The sequence below is a fragment of the Haliotis cracherodii genome, unplaced genomic scaffold (genome assembly GCF_022045235.1).
Source record: "Haliotis cracherodii isolate W230 unplaced genomic scaffold, xgHalCrac1.p SCAF_4, whole genome shotgun sequence".
In the NCBI taxonomy this organism is placed as follows: domain Eukaryota; kingdom Metazoa; phylum Mollusca; class Gastropoda; order Lepetellida; family Haliotidae; genus Haliotis; species Haliotis cracherodii.
In genome coordinates, this window is record NW_027266297.1 from 33,343,186 (window position 1) to 33,359,985 (window position 16,800).

Sequence of the window (16,800 nt, forward strand, 5' to 3'; positions counted from 1 at the left end):
AGCAACAATGTTTTCTTACATAATGGATCCGCCAAACTGATTTTACCCTGATTTCGAGATAAAAAACATTATGCTTAAAAAAATAATTGCACCCACAACGCAAAGACAGGGATCGTTTTCACAATGGAAGGGAAGCAACTCTTCTGCAATTGTCACTTGCCATCAGCAGAAGTGTATGGTGCATCTCTAGCATTCGAATCACTTACTTCCTGCTGATTACGGTCATATGCACATATGTGCATCACTAAAATGATTGAGGCTGGTTGCAGTTTGTTTTCATTATCGTTTGCGTTTGTCATGAGGTAACATAAGATGAAAATACTTTAGTCGAACAGTCACAAAGCTAAACAGCTATGTTATTCCAAAAAAAAAGCAGAAATGACACAGTTGGTGACTTGCGATCGAATGTCATGGTCACTGCTGTGACGAATTTATGGCTTCAATAAGTTTTGCATCTTGGAGGTGCAGAAGTTGGTTTCTGAGGTACAGAAGTCTGGAAAGGTGGTTCTTTCCCTTCCCCCCCCCCCCCATCATAATAATTTGACCCAAAGAAATTGTAATGCATCATACAAGGAAAAATTGGCCTGGCCTAAATACAAAAGACCTCCAACCTTGGTTGCTTTATAGCAGGGAGGGTGGGGGGGGTGGGGGGAAGAAAGAGGTAGTTATGCCGCTGACCAGAAATAGTAAAATGTTTTTAAAATCACCTCATTTACTGTTGCTATCAATATAAATAAAATTATTTTAAACACCTTAATTAAAACCTTTTGAAAACTTATCTTAAAAACTTGAAATCACAACAAATTATGACAAATCGGGAGAGGACATTAAAAAAATGTATTTGAAATTGGAATTTTTTACTATATATTTTTTTCAACCAATTAACCTGAATACCTAAAATACCAAGCTTCACATTATTCATTTTGAACTAACCATATAGATTAGGTAGGTTGTAATAAAAAGAAACAAATTCAAATTGGTTTGGGGTTTGCAGGATAGGGGTTGGGATGGGTGTCGGAGGAATTCTGTGAATGTTCATTTATCTGATCAAATAAAGAGCCATCTGCCAACTAAAATATATTGAACCAAATATCTTTTATTGTACTTTCTGATTGTCTGTCGAATCTGAAAAATTGAACACCCCCAAAGTGTTGCATAAGGTGCCTGAATTTAAAGCTTGGATACACATCACAAACAACAATGGCAAATTAAATGTCTTGCCTGATGCAACAATAATCAGTTGCCCATATTTGGTTTATTGCACATGTAGTTTTAAAATCAAAACATCCAAACAAAACAAAACCAATAAAATGAAACACAGACAAAGAAGCTAAAAATGATTAGTTAAGAAATATTTTTTGGAGATTTGTGATATTTTGACAAAATGTGGTTAGACATTGTTGTCTGTTGTAGTTTTCCTTTGGCTATCAAAAAACAAAAATGCAAAAAAGTGGTATTTTCGTGACACAGGTCATTTTCAGGAATAAATTATTAGGTGATATGTCTTAAACCTTCAATGACTACTGAACATTCAGAGCTATAAAAGTGCTACTCTATGGTACAGCAACAAACCATCAATGCCCACACGATATCATACTAAATCTACATGCAATCCTGTCATTACGGACAATGACAGTACAGAAACATCCTCCTCGGGACAAAGGGTAGAAAGGAAAATCTAACTGTATTCAATTCCTATCATGAAAAGCTGATACCTGACACTGAAACCTTCAATACAATTATTGAAATATTTCTTCCCCAAAATGCATTGATCTAACAATCAAGATGTTCATTAAACAGGTGAATTGCCAAAATGCTGGGGCAAGGACAGGGTTTCAAAAATTGCACACAGACAAGTAATAACATAATATTCAAAACATACAAATGAATATGCTGTCGAGTGACTAGGGCTTTGGTCATTGCGTAATATCAATTTCCTCTCTCACAACTGAGGTGAGAGAAACACACTTTTCTTTACAATGATGAATATCAAGGGTTCTATATATTTAAGAACAGAAACACCTTCTGTATAACTGCAAAAAAGATAAAAATACCATCAGCCATGTGATATGAGTCTGTGTCAATCACACATGAACAGCCTTTCCCATAAAGCAATGAAAAGATCTTGAATTTGCAATAATACTTGAAATGTTGAAATCATATAACACCATTTTGAAATAAAATAAACTAAAAAGTTAAAAGTAAGGTAAAACATTTAAAAACAAATTATGAATCTATTGTGTCCAGTAACAATGAAGGGTACATACAACTACCACTGAAATCTCCTTTTGATGATGCGGAAGAACTTTTCATTATATGGACGAAAGAAAACTCGTAGCTTGTCAACAACGTCTTTACTTATGTTGGGGTGTTTTCTCCCCTTCCCATGAGCTAAGCACCGTTCCTCACCCTCCTCCGTGAGCGTACAAAACACACCTCGGGAAACATTGAACACAAAACGATTCTTGCCGATCTTGTGTTCCAGCCCAAGATAGGACTCCACCTTGCGAATCTCAGCCCAAGGCCTAACCCGTAAGTTGTCTCCATCAATAATGTGTATCTGCTTCAGAGGGAAGAAATGAAGCCATTTCAGTAAATGGCGATGGTATATTGAGCGCTTAACTGCAATGTAAGACTTGTTTATTTCACCCGTCTCTGGAACCAGAACAAGCTTCTCAAACGGCTGCATCTTCTTGTGTCGCTTGACTTTATTATCCAATAACTGGGCATAGTCAGAAATAGTCCTCTCTACTGGGTCGCGCACAATGAGCAGGAGACGTACCGAGTTGTTCATAACGTACACTCGCTCCGGCGCAACGCTTTCTGTGAAATACGCTGGGGACTTTTCTATTGTGATTTGATCCTTGAAAGAGTATGGCATCTGATGGCGATACCAGTCGTAACCCAGTTGGTAGTTGTTGTCCCTGTCGAAGAAATGAACCTCTAAACTTGCTCCTTGGACGTCTGGGTGGATACGAATGAACTGGAGAAGGGCGCGTGTCCCTGCTTTGCGAGCACCGATGATCAAGCACTGAGGTAGGCGACGTTTGGCATGATGGAAATGCATGCGATCATTAAAACTTAAGCTGGTATTGTCCCCTTCTCTGAACGAAAACAAACAGAGAGTGGCCGAATGTATGAAGTTGTAGTTCAGACAAGACAGGGAGATGAAGATGATGGAGAGGATGATGATGATGATGATGGCGACCTTGTAGCGAGAGAACTTCGGGTACCATAAGCAGGCCCTTGGGGTAGGACTCTCCGTGAAGCGGGTGGATTTCTTCCAAGTCATGGTTCATCTGTAACAAAAATACTAGGTTAGATTTTCTGGGTTGAACATATGTACTACATGATTCGAGCCAGTCAATCGCTGTTACTGCAGTGGCTGTAAGATTGTATGACAAGAGTGGTGACTTTGACTTTCCTAAGTAAACTTTCCCTTTGTGTTGAGCAATATTCCAGCCGTTCCAGCCTTTGGTGTCTACATTCACATCATATGAGGTACAACCAGGCATGCTCTCTTTACAAACATTCCACAGAGCGTCATATGACTCTTGCTCCGAAGTTGTTTGATCAAGGTTACAACATTCTATGCATCAGTAAAGCTTTCAAAACATTATATGGCAGACATGTGTATGACATTTTAAAATTTTAAGCATCACTGACAAAAATGATATCTCAAGTCATTCCCTATTTTGATTTGAGCCAAATGTTCCCATTGTTTCAGGTGAACAATTGACTTGCCTTTGCATGTGTTTGTGGCATGTGCCACAGTTGGGGCAGCTACTACCACTTGATATAATTTTTATATCAAACTTAGACAAATGACATGCTGCATTTGTTATAATAAGTGCCCAGATGCTTAGAAAATTGACAAAAGGGAGCACTGAATAAAATCCTACACAACAAGTTACATCTCTCACTCAACAAATTTGTCTAAACATTGACAAAACTAAACGTTTTTGATAATCGATACTGACCAATTACCGTATTCGACGTAATAAGGCCACGGCGATATTTGCTAATATATTGGCTAGTGAACAATCCCAATTAGCACCCCTTCCGATTGATCAATGTACGCAAGACTTAGTTATTCGTGTATAATACCCACTCATGTATTATATGTACCCTTAATTATAGGCAATTAAATTCGGGACAAATATATCTGTTGTATATAAACATTTCAGGCTGTCAGCATAAACTTCCAAATTTATGATCTTTCAACTCCCTTTTTTTTTTTTCACCAAAATAATATTCTAATAAGAACAACCTATTTCTAATTTTGAGAGCGCCCTGGGTGCTTATTACTTCAAATACGGTATTTTCCCCTTCTTCACTGCATTTTTCTGCTGAAACATTATTTAATAACATGTAGAAATATGGACTGCCATGTTAATGTTCTGATTTAGTGGGGGCTCTTACAAAAACTATACTTACAAAAAGGTCCAGAAGTTGGTCAGGGAGCACTTTAATATTGGAGCAAGGCACTTAATACAGTGAATATTGTAACTAACACTGAGCGGCTTTCATATTGAGAAGTATGTCCCAGAAGCCTTTTGAATAATACTTCATTGGCTAAATCATTCTGTTATTATCAATGACTTATCAAGGTTAAACAAATGTTATATTTGGGATAACACTTTCTAAGTAAAGTACAGATTCTCTTACAGGGATTGGAACCCAGACTGCCAGAGTGAGGCAACAAATCGCCAGCACACAAAGTCAGCGATCTAACCCACTCAGCCACTGAGGCTTCCACAACACAATGCCATTTAGAAGTGGTCAAATGTAATTCAATGTCTCAGTCAACATATAAAGAGTTACCTCCCCTGCACCAGACACCCACACTGAGTCACATCCCTTATATTTGCAGGTCCCTCCACACACACATACGAGACAGGAGTGGTGGGGTAGCCTTGTGGTTAAAGTGTTCACTCGTCATGCCAAAGACCTGGGTTCGATTCCCAACATGGGTACAATGTATAAAGCCCATTTCTGGTGTCCCCCATAATGATAATGCTTGAATATTGCTAATAATGACACATAAACTCACTCACTCACTCACACCAACCATTCAGTACACTTTGTTTTCAAGAAACCAAAAGAAACATCACCAATGTTAAAACCACAAATTAACTCTTCATGTGACTTAAACTAGTTGTGATATTTATTTATCTCAATCCTGGCCAAGATGACGTCCATGTGGCAGAGACTAAGTTCAGACACTTGCCTGATGACCGTTAGATTTGGGGGCACGGGTGGCCCAGTCGTCTAAGGCGCCGCGATTTGCTGTGCAGAATTGCATCCCTTGGGCATGCCAGAAACCTATGATTGTGGATTCAAATCCTGGTTCGCCCCGATTATGTTTCTAGGTTTGTCACCACCATACCCGTGCTCGTGTGTTTCACCGAAGTGGTAAACATCTGAGACCTGCAACACTTCGGGCTTTCCTCCAACATTAAGCTGACACGCCGTTAAATAACTGGAATACTGTTAAAAGCGGCATCAAACCCAACTCACTCACTGAGTTTGATTTACAAATCTAATGAAGCATCATAAAATCTTCAATTTCTAACCATGTAATTCCCCAATACATCCCATGTTCCCAAACACCTAAAACAGCACTTAATCTCAGCTGGGTATCCACATAGCTGCGGTAAATGTGGGAGATGTCTTTGCTACAACAGCAAAGTAGAGACACGTGTGAGCTGCATCCATTGTTAAGAGGAATACTGTGTCCTCCCATTACCTGGTTCTCAGTGAGGATGTTATTCTGTGCTTGGACTAGTTTGTTTACCATGAGATGAAAGGCCTGAAGCAATACACTGTTAGATAAACTCACTGAGTCTATTAAAATCCAAGCCCAGCTGAATATTCTCTGCAATCAGAATCAACCAACTCCACATCCAGGAAGCCAATGACTATTTCATCTTGTATGAGAGCTCAATTCTATTTTGATACATGTATCAAATTTTGGATCTATTAATATTATTGTTGCAGTTGATGATGATTATTGTTTATCATCATCATCATCATCATCATAGGTCTTCAGCAACCAATGCTTGCCGTAAAAGGCGACTACGCTTGTCGTAAGAGGCAACTAACAGGATCGGGTGTTTAAGCTTGCTGACTTGGTTGATGCATGTCATCGTGTCCCAATTACGTGGATCAATGCTCATGATGTCGATCACTGGATTGTCTGGTCCAGACTCGATTATTTACAGACCACCGTCATATAGCAGGAATATTGCTGAGTGCGGTGTTAAACAACAAACAAACAAACAAACAAACCAAATCATTATCATCATTGTTAATAAATATTTCAAAATGAAAAGGTCATGAAACAAAACAAGCAACACAAGGTTAGCAAGTGTGCGTCTTATGCCTCAGTCAGCAACATTTTCACTACATCACAGTGTCCTATAAACAATCAAGACAGGGCCAGGCCAACTGGTGGTTCACGGCATTAGCAACCATCCACCACAATAGGGCGGAGTGACATGGAATGACCACTCAATCCACAATTAATTTTCATGACCATCATTGGGTTCTGGACAGAAAACCCACTGATATACACAAAATGAAGTACTATATACTCTTACAAACAGACAGACACACGCTTCGAGTAAGTGAGCAAGGCCGTAGTTAACTTTTTTTGACAGGGGGGGGCAATATTTGTACAAGTATCACTTGTCCCCAACTTGTATTTTCATGATTCAAATAAAACTGTTTTCTATAAAAAATCCAGTGGGGGGCGCTGCCCCTCACCCTGCCAGCTACGGCACTGGTGAGTGAGTTTGGTTTAACAGCGCTTTGAATAGTAACGCTTTGAACAGTAATTCAGCCATATCCCAACATCTCAGCTCGATGTGGGAGGGAATCCTAGAGTGATGCAGGTCATAAATGAAACCCTCCATCACAAACCTAAAATGATCATAGGTTTCTGGCACACCAAAGCATGCAACCTCTGCATAGTGAATTTCAGTATCTTAAATGGCTGGATAGTCCTGCGCCATGACTGTGGAATTTATACATGTATATATTATTTTTTTATTACTTAAAGCCTAGGCAAGTCTAGATCAAACTAAAGCAAGTCTAGGTTCTTTGATTCCAGAAACAGCAGAAGAGGAAAGGTTCTCTTGAAGAAGAAAAAAAATTATTCTAAAGAAATGTTTTCGTTGACTACGTGTTGTCAAATGGCTGGTGACCATGAGCTGTATGAACCAATAAAACCTAATGACATGTTCATACCTGAAAGGGGGCACGGGTGGCCCGGTCGTCTAAGGCGCCGCCATTCGCGGTGCAGAATTGCATCCCTTGGGAATGCCAGAAACCTAGGATTGTGGGTTTGAATCCCGGGTTCGCCCTGATTATGTATCTAGGTTTGTCAGCACCATACCCCTGCTCGTTGGTTTCATGATGAAACTTTCATCGAAGTGGTAAACGTCTAAGACCTGCATCACTTCAGGCTTTCTTCCCACATTAAGCTGACACGCCATGATATAAATGGAATACTGTTAAAAGCGGCGTTAAACCCAACTCACTCATACATGATAAATCATATGGCTTTTGTACCATGGCTACCCTAAAGACCATATTTCCAATCAGTTGGAGTGAGTGAATGAGTAAAAGCTTACACTTATTTCAGCAACGTTCCAATACCAATATGTGGCGAACGCCAGAAATGGGCATCACATTTGTACCATGTGTAGAATCAAACCCAGGCCTCCAGTATGATGAGTTAACGCTTCAACTACTAGGCTACCCCACTGCAACCTCATTCAGTTTGATATCTGAACTGTTTCAAGTAGTAGATTCTTGTTAACTAACATCTGACATTAATTTTGTTATTCTCAAGGAACATTATAGAATGTTGTGTTAAAGATATAATCACACCTATGTATAACAATCAATACCTCACAAGATGACAAATATTTGTAATAAGATTGTGCATCAACTGCTGAAGATAAATGTAATTCCTAAAGCATTGATCATATGAGGAAACAACCCTTGTTATCATATTTATCATTTGAAATGATGGACTATGATTGGTTGAATTCTTCTGAGACACATCATTTTATTTTAAGTAATTGAAGAGGTTCTTACAGACAGCAGTGAGAGGATATGAGATGACTCATCGAAAGCTATATATCCTCAGCATCAGTCTCCAGGCACCCATGGGTTCAAAAATACTGCCATTGAGACAAAGAAACAGAGAGACAGTCCACCGATTTAAAGTTAATCAGAAGAGTCAATAATAAATAACAAAAAGCACAAATTCCGCAATGTTTATGTGTGTGCAAATTTAATGAGTGAGTTTGCTTTGAACAGTATTTCAGTTATATGTCAATGTGTGTCTGCAGGAGGAACTTCAAATTTAGTGAACACATTATTGAAATATTTATTGTTATGTGCCAGATACAATGTCTGTCTGATTACAAAGGGACGGGAAAGCCTCTTATCCCTATCAAAAAGTTTTTTCCACGCATTTGCAAGTTGTTACTGTGCCATGATTAGATGGGAACCGATACCCAAGATGAATTATATTGGGATAGCCATGTAAAGGAAGAGAAGCAACATTTTGAAAATTCCAAGATCTACCAAATCATATTTACCGTATTCGACATAATAAGTGCCCCGCTCTAATAAGCACCCACAGCTATATTTGCTGATATATTGGTTAGTGAACAATCACAATTAGCACCCCTTCCAATTTATTCGTGTATAATACACACTCGTGTGTTATATGCATCCCTTAATTATGGGCAATTAAATCCTGAAAAATATATCTGTTGTACATAAACATTTCAGGCTGTCACCATTAACCACGAAATTTATCATTTAACTCTGGGGTTTTTTCAGCAAAATGTTATTCTAATAAGAGCCCCCTATTTCTAATTTTGAGAGCGCCCTGGGCGTTTATTACGTCGAATACTGTAGTTTGTATGTTTGTTTGTTGTTAAATGCTACATTCAGCAATATTCCAGCTGTAGGATGGTGGCCTTTTAATAACCAGCACCAGACAATACAGTGATCGATATAGTAAGCAATGATCCATGCCATTGTGGAATGATTTCATGCAATTAACCAAGTCATCGAGTTTGCCGCTTTTATTTCCATGATGTAGCAGTGGATACACTTATTTCATTGAATGTCAACTTTAAAAAAGGATTCCAGATTAAAAAAAAACCCGGTGCTGTTTCGGAAAACAAGATGGCTGCCACCACAATAACAGGTAATTGTTGGGTGTAGCTTGTAACATTATCAATGATCTTATTCTTCTGAACAGAATGTACACAATGCCTACCAAACTAAAGTCAAGTTTGACTTTATCTAAACTCTTGACTGTATCTACCTTTATAACAAAAAGTATTTTCAGGAAAACTGATTTAAATATGTCAATATGCTGATATATTTATTCTGTGTTTTTCAAGAACTGTCAACAGAAAGTGAATCAATTGTTATCTTTTAATTCACTTTTAAGAGCAGTTCACATGCTTATCTTAATATTTGTGAGGACCTCAAATAACACAGCCTTTGAGCATAGGATCAGCAGTTGCAGAAACATTATAGAATTGTATTAACACACCCCATGGGGGGTGGTCGGGTAGCCTAGTGGTTAAAGCGTTTGCTCGTCACGCCGAAGACCCGGGTTCGATTCCCGACATGGGTACAATGTGTGAAGCCTATTCATGGTGTCCCCCGCCGTGATATTGCTGGAATATTGCTAAAAGCGGCGTAAAACCATACTCACTCACTCACACCCCATGGTTTGTTAATAACTAATGGGACCCTTTCAAACAGTCTGTCCTATCAACGAGTCTTCCTACCACTCGGGGATACATTTTATGATGGTTATCAGTGAATGTTGCCTTGTCAACTTGCTGTTTCTGGTTTGTTGGACATTGTTCTTTTTCTACTGACAAGGGATATGAAAAAAAATACCTCTGATTACAAACAATAATGAAAGCTCTTTATTTGCTTTTTAGAACAGGCAACTTTGTCTCATAAATACTTGACTCCCTGATAAAACTGTTCAAATCATTTTTTCATTTAAATATTCATCAACACAAAATCTAATAAATGTAAGTGGAGAGACATTTATTTCAATTATCGTTTATCTTAAACAACTGTTCAGGCAACTGTGTACATTACTTGTTGATGGATAAGATTTATGTGAAGTATTAATGTTTGGTAGACAATTTTCTTTGTCTGTAGGTACTTTTGGGAATTAATATGCTGTGAGGTAGGATGCTTGGTTGTAAAACAGGCAGGGAAGGAAAATCAAATATTTAAGTTATGGCCTTAGCACCATCTTTGTCTAATTAGGATTCAACATATTTGTTTCATTTTCATGGAACCCAAATATTTGTTTTATTTCACAGGAAACACAGGAAAGAATAAGATATAAATACATTGTAAGAAGAAAATGTTGAAAAATATCTCCAAAATTCACACTATCCACAGAATTAGCTATCACAGGTCAGCTTGTAACAATATTTCCACGAGACCCCCCATTTTCCAAACAATAACCACTCCCCACAAAAATATCAACACAAGTTTCCACAGCATTACTTACACGAGCCCAGAGGTCAAACAGTTCATGGGGATCAATGGAGTGAATCTCTCCACCGAAATTGATGAAGAAATAAACTCATCCATTCAGGCCGTAACAAAGCAGGGACATAATACAGGCTGTGGTCCAGACACTGTTCAGCTGTGATAGCCTACACATCAAGTAATATGGACTGTAGTCCCTCAAGCCTGCAACTAACTCAATGGTGAATGGCAATGTTGGTTATAGGGGGGTCGGTTGCCCTAGCAACACATTAATAAGAGTGAAAATTAACTGAAATTTGATTAGACACAAGTTATCGCAGCCAACACAGTGTAATGTATTGTGTAAATATACATCTTGAATGGAGGTACATCGAGGGGAGGAGGAAGAACAATATTGATGGTGGTGTTAGTCTGGGATCGCAGGCTCTTTGTGTAATGGCACAGTTGGAATGAGTTGAGTACGAGTAGAAAATTGGAACGTTAGTTTGCTAACATGAAATGCCATGACACAGATTTCCTGTTTGATTTATGTATCTCTTAAAATCCAATCTCTTTTGTTGTTTATCATTTCAATAAATTACAACAGATTGGTATGTGTTGTTGTTAATGTGCTTTGTGTTTTGAAACCTTTGTAAAATATATGTTATCTTTTTTTGGATTTTGGTAAATTTATTTCAAAACCAAGAGGTGGCTAAAATATAAATGAAATTGCAAAATCATGTTGATGTCAGAAAAGAATTATATTTAGCTCTTAAATTCAAGAAAAAATAAAAGAAATATATGTGGTGCAAACATAAAGATTGAAAGGTAGGGCAGAATAAATCAATGTGTGTGTGTGTGTGTGTGTGTGTGTGTGTGTGTGTGTTGTGTGTTGTGTGTGGTTGGTTGTGAGGCAGGAGGGATGAAAATCTAATTTAAATCATTACCAAATATAGCCTTAAGAATTTGTTCTTTTAAATAAGAATTCTTGATCAACAAATTATTTGCCGTGTCTTGAATCTGCACACTGCAATGTCTGCCTGACAATAAAATGATGCAGTGTTTGAGGATGGACTCATGGCAGCTGTTTACAGATTTTCAGCTTTATCATTCATGGCCATTGAAGGAACAATCACCTTTCTGATCAATTTACAGCTCCATTATAAAAACACACATGTGATACAAGGGATGTTTTCCATCTTTGACTGGATATTTGTTTGAGAAAACATGTTAATTTTGGTGGCTTTCATCAGTGAGAAGGTGAGTTGGGTTTAATGCCATTTTTAGCAATATTCCATCACTGGCCTTCACACATTTGACCAATGTGGGATCGAACCCACCCATTCACACTTGAACCACAAGGCTACCACACCGCCCCCTTCATCAGTGTGTCCCTTTCCATCAACCCTATATTACAAACATTAACACAAAACACCATTGTGGCATCAATATTTCTTTATTCATATTATGATATTGACACAGTCTGTGAAACCATAAACTGTTTCCTATGAGCTTATGTACATGAGCTGAGATTGTGTTATGTCCCTACAAGGTAAGGTTATGTACAGCAGATTGACACATGGAAACAAAACATCAATATGAAATAGACTAGACTTGGAGGCCACTGTTACATATACCTTGTGCAATACACATGAAATATACATGGTAATATTCAAGTTTGACTAAACTCAGAAAACATTTAACCATATTTCTTGTTTCATTTAAGCACTGAGGTAATATTTTTTGAAACCATAACATGACAATATAATGATAATGGTGTCCCATGATTCAAACCTATTCTGATGTTTATTCCCATTAACCATGAAATTTTGATACTTTTTCATTTAAAAAAACAGAATGGTAAACACATATCAAGGTACATATGCACTTAAAAAGCAAACTGACATTTACAGTTTTTGCTGTTTTTTAGGTGAGAATGGTTAATGTCAAGCAACATATTTCTTGAAAGTTGAAATTTAAGAATTCAAAGAATTTTAACAAAAATGCAGTTTTGTTATGGACCATTTTGGAAGCATACTGGCATATCAAGTATATGATACACAGAAAAATTTAATATTTATTTAACATTTAATGCTTTTTGACACATGTTTTATCATTTCAACCTTGTTCTCAATATTTTACAATTATGAACTTTCAAAACTACAGACTGAAATGGAAAATGTAATGCGAACTGATAACTGTTTTTGTAAATGTCACAACAAAGATCTTCCAAAACAATTACGCTTCTCCTCACAAAGTGCAGCAGAAACTTCATAAATATTCTTTGACTAGAATAGAATATATATTTCATATACTCATATCTTTCATGTTTCAAAAATGTTTTCTAGATATTGCTCGTACTTTTCCAGACAGTCAAGAGTACCTATACTGGTGATATTTTCATGGAGAAAGATATTTAGAAATTTTCATGAAGAATCAAATTCCCAATTTCGGATGCTCCTGCACTTTAAAACTTACTGTATAGTATACTCATAAATATCCATCCTCACATTAACAATAACCTTCATATAGAGTTCCATCATGTTTACCAACAAGCATGAGAGAAACTTGAAATTCACTTTGACCTTCAGAATCAGGCAAGTTGTCAGTCCAATGCCACATGAAGTTGTAAATTCACCTATCATTGTCAAAATCATGCTCGGCCAAAGATAACTTATTAAAAATGTGGTTTCCAAATATCAAATACCTTGGCCATAAACTGCAGTGCATCATTATCAATGTTTCGCAGTGATATAAGCGATATTAAAAAGCTTGTATTTTTACTGAAACATTTCATGTGGACCAAAATGCAGTCATTAATATTATGCTTATATCCCCTCACGAAAACCTAGTGTTAACTCTGATTTTCAATGATCCATTCGTATAATTGTCACCGCTATTTTGCCTTGGCAAGCCTAATGAAATCTGTGTTTTGGCAGATAATCGAAACTGATTATTCTCTAGCCTATGTATGACCTCCTCTGAGGGCAAATTCAAATTTATTTAACTGAGACAATCTTTTCAAGTCTGAAAAGAATGCGACTTCCACACAAGTGCCCTACTTATTTTGAGTCTCACGAACCATGAATTTGTTGGATTCTGAGACTTTGTCAAAGAGTGTCTTACACAGCAACAGACAAGATTAATATTGAGCGATATCAAATCCACACCCCAACCAAGGCCTGAGCGAAATAAGTTACACCCCATTAACATTCGTCACAGAAAGTAAATAGTGTCAATGACAATTTTCTAAGCTTCAATTCAATCATGTTTAGCTGGAGTACCCTGTGCCCTCTTGGTAGAAAATTTGATGGGATCGAATTCCTGAATGAATACTATCATGAAGTACTTGTCAAGTGAATTGTGAATTATTTTTTGGCACCTACTGACCCATAGAGAACTAGTTGACAGATCTGTCAATCACCTAACATAAAAAGGGCTCCCACTCTTTCTGTACAGCTGTTGTTGTGTACAGGTACTACCAAACATTTCTTAACAATATTTGTGTGTTATTGATAGATACGAAATTGAAACTGTTATCACACTGTGAAAAGCAGATTCACCAATGAAAGAACAGAAAGAATATGACCTTCACTAAGATTAAAATGCTACTTTGAAGGAAAATGCCTGTAACAATTTCAAACAGAGTTTAATATGTCAAAAATCAATATGAAACAGCTTAAAGGTGAGTATTGTTTTAAGCCGCTTTTAGCAATATTCCAGCAAGATCATGGCGGGGTACACCAGAAATGGGCTTCACATATTATGCCCATGTGGAGAATCGAACCTGGGTCTTCGCTGTGATGAGCGAATGCTTTAACCACTAGGCTACCCCACCGCCCCAACAGCATAAAACACAATCACAGACACCTAATCAGTTTCAAAGCCTCAGTTTATTTGTTACACAAGAAAGTCTGCAAGACAAATTGCAGATAAGAGTACGCCCACATGACTAGATATATTATAAATAAATATGTTACCATTCCACAGAGTCAACAATGCATCATTTGAGCTCAGTTCTTGCATTAATATTGTTATAAAACCAGATGATATATCTCATATTTACAAGCATCCAATCCATTTATACAACATCCATTTGAATCTTAAAACCAAAGGCAAAAATACGTAACTAAATTTCACAAATTTCAACAGATTCCTTTGACAAAATTTCAAAAGAAATAAACACTGCAATTGACTTTTGGGAATTCTTAATCTGTGAATAATGATCTCAGTCCATATGAGACCGTCAAATGTTTTGTACAATGAACAATGTTTCAAATTTTGTATATTTAGAAAACTTGCAGGACATGTGTCTCAAACATGTCTAAAAATGAAAACTCAAAAGTTGGATGAGTTAATCTGATGCCAAATTTCATTGGATCACCTTGATTGGAAATACAGCCTGAATATCAAGCAGTTCCCAACCATTCTTGAATAAAATGTCAGCATTTGCAATGGTCTGAGCTCAGTTTATAAACACACATTCACACATACATATATCCCTAGTATTCCCATAATGCAATACCTCCTTCCAGTTAACTCCAATTAAACCGTCTTTTTAATATACGGAATAGTCTTTCATTGTGGGGGCGAAAAAACTTTTTCATTTTTTTAATCACACTCGGTTCCAGATCTGGATGCTTCCGTCCTTTACTAGCACCAAGACACTTCTCCGCTGTCTTATTGAATCTCATACAGTAAAATCCACGAGTCTTATTGAAGTATAACGTGTTGTACGTTATACGATTTTCAATCCCAAGAAAATTTTCAATCTGGGAGATTTCAGAGACAGGGTCCACTATTAAGTTATCCCCATCCACAATATGAATTTGGTCCTTGGAAAATGTGGAAAACCATCTCGGAAAGAACTGATGATAAATACTGATCTGGATGGCCCTGTAATGGACATTAATCTCCCCAGTGAAGGGGTCCAGCACAAGCCTCTCAAAATCTTCATGGGTCTCATTCCGTGCCAGTTTGTTGTAGTATATTTGAGTATAATCAGACACCACACGAGTCGTTGGATTTCGTAAAATCACCAAGAGTTTGATTGAGCTGTTCAAACTTTTAATTCTATCTGGCACACTTGGATCGATGAAATATCGTGGAGTTTTCTCAACAGTGTACTGGTTGCTTAATGTCATCGGCATTTTCTTCAAGTACCAACTAAGACCTTGTCCATAGTTGTCTCTGTCGTCAAAAAAATGAACTTCTTCTTGCGCAATTTCCACAGTGGGATGTAGGTCCATAAATTCTAGCAAAGCCCTTGTCCCACATTTCCGTACTCCAATGATAATGCACTGAGGCAATCTCTGAATTTTCTCCCCCGAGTGCAATTTTTCCGCAAGACGTGCACGTTCCTCAAGAAGCTTGCGGAATCCACTACCTGTGATGATGTTGTCAAGAGGGTGTGTGTTGATGTTGAGAGACTCCCAGATGGCGCTGTTGCAGTAGAACACCACATAGAAGAACAGCATCAGTGGGATCCCGACAAGCCACAGCCTACGAGTCCGTCTCATGATGCTGCGGTCAGAGTTGTCACTGGACACATCCTTTTTCAATATTATGGCTCTGGCAGAGCCTAGCCAACCCTTAGCTTCGGTAGGCACCAACGACATCTAGGCCACTCATCTGAAAGACAGAAAAAAACATGATATACACTGATGCGTCAAAGAGACTGAAAGATTTCGGGTAATATAATAATATAACTTATAGCAGTATCATGGGGGTACATGTGGTTTAATGCATCCTACGTTGGGTTTTTACCACAAGCCGGATGGGTTTAAATCTGCCATTGTAGAGAAGTACAACATTCTAAATTTATAGACAACAGCTATTCGAATGAGCTGAGCTTAACTCCAGTTCATTGACTCGAGTGAGTGAGTGAGTAAGTGAGTTGGGTTTAACGCCGCTTTTTACAGTATTCGAGTTATATCGCGGCGTGTCAGCTTAATGTGGGAGGAGATCCCAAAGTGATGCAGGTCTCCGACGCTTACCACTTCGGTGAAGCCCACGAGTACAGGTATGGTGCTGACAAACCTTGAAACATAATCAGGGCGAACCAGGATTTGAACCCACAGTCATAGGTTTTTGGCCTTAGACGACTGTGCCACCTGTGCCCCCATCATTGTCTCGAAAAAAGTGTTCAGCTATTTGCTTCGTGTTGGGGTATAAGAGATTTATTATCCAGCTTTGTGTTTCAGTAGTATTACAGTATGTCAACTTGATGTTTGAAGAAAGCCCAAAATGACAAAAGAAGAA

General features: G+C 37.8%; 2 protein-coding genes across 8 annotated transcripts in view; both read right to left on the bottom strand.

Annotated features, from left to right (window-relative positions):
- Positions 1-525: 525 nt before the first annotated feature.
- Positions 526-16,800, bottom strand: part of LOC139479088 (heparan sulfate glucosamine 3-O-sulfotransferase 1-like) — a 275,458-nt gene continuing 259,183 nt past the window's right edge. For all 3 annotated transcript variants that reach the window (XM_071261845.1, XM_071261846.1, XM_071261844.1), the window contains exon 3: positions 526-3,299. In XM_071261845.1, coding sequence (XP_071117946.1) covers positions 2,270-3,292 — 1,023 coding nt within the window. In that variant the 5' untranslated portion in view covers positions 3,293-3,299 and the 3' untranslated portion in view covers positions 526-2,269. The remainder of the gene's footprint in view (positions 3,300-16,800) is intronic.
- The window catches only part of LOC139478876 (heparan sulfate glucosamine 3-O-sulfotransferase 5-like), a 133,810-nt gene continuing 129,001 nt past the window's right edge, over positions 11,992-16,800 (bottom strand). For all 5 annotated transcript variants that reach the window (XM_071261549.1, XM_071261548.1, XM_071261545.1 and 2 more), the window contains exon 2: positions 11,992-16,170. In XM_071261549.1, the coding sequence (XP_071117650.1) occupies positions 15,075-16,157 (1,083 nt within the window). In that variant the 5' untranslated portion in view covers positions 16,158-16,170 and the 3' untranslated portion in view covers positions 11,992-15,074. The remainder of the gene's footprint in view (positions 16,171-16,800) is intronic.